We start from the raw sequence: 6,519 nt of genomic DNA, 5'->3' as shown, positions 1-6,519 counted from the left end.
GCCCCGCCCCGCCCCCAGCCCTCTGGGCGGCTCGCCGTACCCTGCTCCGGGAGGCCCCGCGCGTCTGCGGTCCGGGCCTGCTCCCGCTCCGCCCTCGCGCTGCGGCGGTCTCGCGGCCCAGGCAAGCGCTGCGGGAGCGGCCTGTGGAGGCATTGAGACCTTCACCGCCCCAAAGGCCACCGGCTGCCCTGACAGTCCCGTCTGGAGCCCTCCAAAGGCTCGTCCTGTGTGAAGGGGGAGTGCAGAGGGTGGCGCAGGACTTGGCACTGCCACCCTTTAATCAGAAACTTGTGACAGGGGTGAAGGTGGCTTCCCCCTCCCCCCCTCTTTCGAAAAAGAAAACAAACCTCTGGAGCCAGTAGCAGGAAGCCAAAGGGTTCAGCTGCTTGAAGGTTTTAGGTTAAAATCTTATTTTGAGCCTAATAAATAAAGTTTGGTGTTGGGGTTAAATGCCTCAGAAAAATTAAAGTGGCGGGTCTGCTTCCTGCTGCGGACAGTGGAAAATATATTAGATGTTTTAAAAAATTCTAGACGTGAATGAAAACAAGGCGGCTTTCTGGTTCTCTTGTATTGCACCGAACTTTAGCACTCGGCTTATAGTCGCTGCGGGAGCACGTGCTTCCTAACCAGACTGCTTCAGAGTGTTTTTTCTGTGTAGTAGGAAAGAGCTGGTCTGTGGGCTCTGGTTTACAGGTATATGTGTTTTATCTGTGTCTTCTTGGAGCAGTTGTAACATTAGGGACTTGTGATTGGATTTCACCATTAGATAGCGAGGGGAGTCTCTTTCCAGTTCACAGTAGAAGGTCGTAAAAATGGCCTAGATTTAGGCTATACCTTTACAAAGGAAAGTATATTAGTATTTAATAGTCTTCTAAATTACTTGAAAGCTAGTATTTTAACAATAACATTTTAATCCTTGAGAATGGTTTCTCTTAAACCTTATCTCTTGAGCTTTTTTAAATTTAGGCAGCCTTTCCCAAACTTGTTCTTTACATGTGATTAAAGTAAGTTTTCTTAGATTTTTGTGGTGAGTAACTTCTGGAGCGGTCTAGTCATATGACTACTAAATACAGGTTTGATTGGGCTTCAATATTTTGCCCAAAAATGACCTGTGTGGGACCAGACATATTTGGCTGAAATTGAAAGCAAAAGAAAAAAGTAGCTAAAGCTTATTAGGCATTAATTGAGGAGTAGAAGTTCTGCACTAGGTATTTTGTACCTCAAAAGGTGTATGTACACTTGCTGAAAGTGTTTATGTGGTTTTTATATTTTTTAACTTTTGATTAGCCTCTTTGAATTTGCAAACTACAAGATATATGATTAAGAATTGAGATACACTGAGTTTGTCATGTATTTGCATGCAGAACCAAGTCTTTGTGTTAAAGGTCAGTTTTCTTACAGTTCCTTGATGCTATAGGGTGTTGAGTAGTTCAGAGAACATAGCCATTGAAAGAATGACAGTTTAGATCAGGGGTCAGCAAAGTTTTTGGGTAGAGTCCGAAAAGCACCTGCAACCTCGACTTCTAAGATCCAATCCTTGTTGTGGCAGTGCATCCCCAGCCCCTTCCCTGTCATCTGTCCTGCGGTGCGTGTGCCAAGTAAAATGCTTTTGTTTGCCACACTCTGGCACCTGTGTGGGGGGTTGTCTACTCCTGATTTAGATGTAAACATGCTATCAAGAAAAAGCAGAACTAACAAACTAAGTTAGAAAATGCCTTGTGAAAGTAATGAATAAGTAACAGTTTACCTATCTAAAAAATTAAGATTCAGTTTAAATCTAAATTATCCATCATTTGTGATTAGTTTATTCTCCAAAGGCACTTATGAGCTTTCAAAGCTCCTGGGCAGTAATATAATTTGGGCTTTTCTTTGGTGAGCTTGGGATACATTTTTTTCTTTTTCTATTAGTTGCCCTTACTACAAGGCCATCATCCCTGCTAAAGCAGGCACACACTGTTCCTCAGGAAATAGAGCTGAAAACTGGTAAGTGTGATCTATTGCAGTTATTGGGACATAGCTGCCTGATTGTCCTCTTCAGGCCATGTTGAGTACAGCATGTCTGGGGAAGAAAGGGGGCTGTGATGAAAAACCAGGCCCAAACTGTGGAAGACTAGGGTTTTAAATGCCAGTTATTTTTCCTAGTTGTATATGATTGAAATTGTCACTTCATGTATATGTTACATGGAAGACAGGGTGGAGGGCTCTTGTCTTACAGTTTTGAAGAGGAAGCTGTTGCTGGACTGAGAGAGCATAAGTTGAGTTGTTGGTGGATAAAGATTGAGAAAATCTGAGGTTAATCAGGCCTGGGAAGTAGATGTGGTTGATCAGGAAATGAGCCAGAAAAACACCGCGTATCAAGTGGAGTTAGAGGAAGGAAGTGAAAGGTAGTCAGAAACTGGATTTTATTTTATTGAATGCATGCCTAAGTGCTCAACTGTCTTGCTTGTGTCCATGTTACCATCCTACTCTTCCATTTTCTTTGCTTTTCAATTTTGACTTTGTCTCCAGCTGTTTTCCTGGTTCTGCTTAAATGCAGGTCCTGTTGAGACTAATCATTTAGCTATTTTTGGCTCATCTGGTCCCTCCCAAGTTAGGATTGGCTTCAGTGGGACGGAGCAAATCAAGACTGCATGAGGAAGTGTGTTCTACTTCATCTCTGTATTTAAAGCTGTAGAGGTAACTTTCCAGGTGTGACCTGAGTTTGGATGATGCTGAGATGTCTGCCTGAGTCCCACTGAAGTATTTAAAGCCCAAATATCAGCATTAAGTGCTTAAGTGTTGACCATTTAGCTAGTTAAATGATAGCGTGTGACGGTATAGAAGAGTCGTTTTCAACCTGTGGTCCGTGGACCCTCGGGGGTCCGCAAACTGTGTCTTAAGGGGTCTGTGAAAGATGCCTGTGATCAATCAAAAGTATGTGAATACCGCACTTACAATTCAGAGGAGTCACCACCTCCATTTGACATTTCCAAAGGAGTCCGCACCTTCATTTGAAATTTTTTAGGGGTCTACAAATGAAAAGTGGAAAACCACTGGTAGAGAAGCTACCAGTTTGAAACTCAAAGTAGATGCAGTTGCAGAATGAAGAAGAAATGTAGACAAAGAGGAGAAATATAAGGCATATGTACTGGGGTCCTAACAGGTAATTTTTGCAGGAATTAATGAACATAGAACAAATTGGTAAATGATTAGTTACAAATAAATACCGCTTTCTTCACTTGAGTTCTATACATTCTGGCCCACAGATCATAATTAAACACAGAATTTGGTAGTCTTCTCCACAGGAGCCTGGGAAATCAAGACTAGGTACTGAAAAATGTGTAAATGACCATGTTTTAGGCCTGAGAAATCTATATCTAGGAGAAAGAAAATACAAAAGATAAGTGTAAAACAGTTTAATGATCTTGTCTTCAGTTAGGTTTTGCTTCAGTTAGTTTTGCACAGTTAGACCTGTGGTGATGCTTTTTTTTGGTTTTAGATTTGGAAAAGTTTTTTTTTTTTTTTTTACAAAATATCTGAAGCCATTCACAGTATTGCTTTAAGACTAGGAATGGATTCCATTCTTAACCTGTGCTTTTTATTCTCTCTGTAGACCTCTAATCTCTAAAATAATGTAAACACTAAAAATAAAGGTTGTACTTCCCCTTGTTCTTAGGGAAAACTTCAACATAAATGTTCTTGATGTATGAGAAATACTATAAGTGATTTTTCTTGAATTAGCTTTTTTCCCCAGTATAAGTAGTTAAAAATAGTGCTTCTGACCCTGTAATAATACTTCTAACTGGTAATATTAATATAGTTTTAAATAGACTAAATTTCATCAGGCATGAAGAAAACATAATCTTGAACTGTATAGTTAAATGGATGCAGGCTATTTATGACACAATGGTTTGATTTTTCTTTTGTGCAGGTTTATGGCTACAAATGACCTGATGACAGAATTACAGAAAGATTCCATCAAGCTCGATGATGACAGTGAGAGGAAGGTGGTGAAGATGATTCTAAAATTACTAGAGGATAAGAATGGCGAGGTGCAAAATTTGGCTGTCAAATGGTACGCATTCGGTCTTTCATGGAAACAATTGTCTAATATTTGGACAGCATAATCTACTTCTGTATAGCACTTAACCGTTCAAATAAATGTGGCAATGTTAAATTGATCATCTTTCAAGGGATTTCTTCCAGGGGTTTTTGCCTTAATAATAGACTTCTTATGAAGTTGTTTTTGTTTATATCGCTGTTCCTAAACTCTGATGAGCTGGTTTGCGTAGCATTTGCTGGTGATCTTTGGAGACCTAGTCTTTTGTGATTTCTCTCTCTCCGTTGCCTGTTGTAAAACAGCATTAAAAGAAACTTAATTAATTACCCTTCCATTAAAATGCACTTCAGGAGGGATGTGGACAACATGGAGAGGGTCCAGAGGAGGGCCACCTGCATGATCAGGGATCAAGAGGAGAGGCTACAGGACCTGAACCTGTTCAGCCTTCACAAGAGAAGGTTGAGGGGGGATCTAGTGGCTGTTTACAAACTAGTCCGGGGGGACCAGCAGACATTGGGAGAGTCCCTGTTTCCCCAAGCACTACCAGGAGTGACAAGAAATAACGGTCACAAGCTGGCAGGGGATAGATTCAGGCTAGACATCAGGAGGCGCTACTTCACTGTCAGGGTGGCTAGGATCTGGAACCAACCTCCAAGAGAAGTGGTGCTGTCTCCTACCCCAGGGGTCTTTAAAAGGAGGCTGGATGAACACCTTGCTGGGGTCGTTTGACCCCAGTACTCTTTCCTGCCATGGCAGGGGATCAGACTTGATCAGCTGCTGAGGTCCCTTCCAACCCTACCAACTTTGAAACTATAAAATGTGTCTGTAGTTGCCACATGGATGTTCCTTGTCTAAGGGGAGGAATTTGATCTGCATTGTCTTAAATGCAAGACAGGATTCATGCTTTTATGATTGTTTTAAATACAAATCCAAACACTCAAAGTAATATGAATAGTATAGGTTTGGTCATCAAATCAACCAGCTTTTTGTTTAATACACTTTAATGCATTCAGCTTTTTAAGTACTTCAGTCTCAGGTCTATGATACATTGACAGAAGACGGATAAGGATATAGAAGAGACTATATAAGCTGGTTTCAGGTACCTCCACTGTTAGTCTCTCGTCTTCCCCAGATTAATACTGAGGGTATTTTCTCATTAACCACCTACTCTCCTTGGGTGTCTAATTTATTAACGCATTTTTAAACAAATCTGTTTCTCAGTTCTCCCAACTGGCTCCTGTTCCCTATAGGCATATAGTTTCCAGATCCTAAAACGAGTCTCTCCATGTGGAGAAATTTGCACAGCCCTCTACCTCCTGAGTACTTTTTGTGACTGAAGTTAGGCTGCCTTTATCTTTCATTTAGCCTGGTTTTTGTTACGTGTTTGTCACTTGAACTGTAAATTGAAGTAAATGTCATAGGTGAGGCTGAACACAAGTCTTCTTTAGAGGCAGCTCACCTTGCGGTTACTTGAGATAATTTATTTCAGCTTTAGATTGCACAAATATTTGTTTGAACAATGCTTATAACTAATGCATGTTCACGTTTTATATGTTGGAAGTGCTGGAAGTGTCTTTGTGTTGTTTAATATTAGGCTGGCCAAAATACTGGAAAAAGTACCATTAGGAAGCATCAGGAGGCAGTCGGCAACTTCTTTCTTAGTTTTAGGATTTTCTTAATAGTATGCTAATATAGTTATTGATATTACACTGTGTCCCTCAGAAGCTGCAGTACTAGCTAGTATCTCTTTCACAGTAGTTCTACTTCATTAATTTGCTGATCGCAGTGGGCCAGATCCTGTTCAGTGTGTTAGGCACTTGAGTGTACTTTAGTTGCCTTAACATTGTCCCATTCTGCTCTGTTTGTTTTTTTAAAAACACACTAACTCAAAAGATGGGTGAGTACTTCTTCTCTTTACTGTTTTTTTAAATCTTACTTTTAAGATGATTTATGATACAATGGTTGACAAGTTAATGGATTTTCAGGGACGTATGCAATATGGAGTAGGATTTTACCCAGTCTTTGCAGAAGCATCTGTAGAATAATGATTTTTACACAATAGAATGAAAGCTGTGTTTTCTTGTCACGTTTTTTACTTCTGAAATTAGCTATGGATACTGAAGTTGTACCATCTTGTAATAAAAGTCTTTATATTGTACTCAAGCAGGTTAGACAAGTGGTACTTAACCTCCAGCCTGTGGGGCCATGTCATCTGGCCATGGATACTTCCCAGGAATATGGAAATTTGGCTATGGGGGAGCAGTGGCAACATTAATTACCACAGCTTTTAGACCCACTGCTCTTTCACCACCAACTTTCTGAGCCTGTAAGGAGCCCAGCAGGCTGGATGACATGGCTCTGTGCACTGAATCATTCTGGCATGTGGAGTTGCTCTGCAGCTGAAGTTGGTGTGTGGGTTTACACTAGATTGCCCTTGTGGACTTACCCTGTGTGCCAACTACATGTGGGATCCAGCCTGC

General features: G+C 40.9%; 1 protein-coding gene across 1 annotated transcript in view; it reads left to right on the top strand.

Moving 5' to 3' along the window:
- The first annotated feature begins 1,917 nt into the window (after positions 1 to 1,917).
- Positions 1,918 to 6,519, top strand: part of CAND1 (cullin associated and neddylation dissociated 1) — a 43,937-nt gene continuing 39,335 nt past the window's right edge. The window contains exons 1-2 of the mRNA XM_006022472.2: positions 1,918 to 1,983; positions 3,911 to 4,054. Coding sequence (XP_006022534.1) covers positions 3,915 to 4,054 — 140 coding nt within the window. The 5' untranslated portion in view covers positions 1,918 to 1,983; positions 3,911 to 3,914. The remainder of the gene's footprint in view (positions 1,984 to 3,910; positions 4,055 to 6,519) is intronic.

The sequence above is a fragment of the Alligator sinensis genome, unplaced genomic scaffold (assembly GCF_000455745.1).
Source record: "Alligator sinensis unplaced genomic scaffold, ASM45574v1 scaffold65_1, whole genome shotgun sequence".
NCBI lineage: Eukaryota > Metazoa > Chordata > Crocodylia > Alligatoridae > Alligator > Alligator sinensis.
The sequence above is the reverse complement of the archived record's forward strand: the minus strand, read 5'-3'. Positions and strand labels throughout refer to the sequence as shown.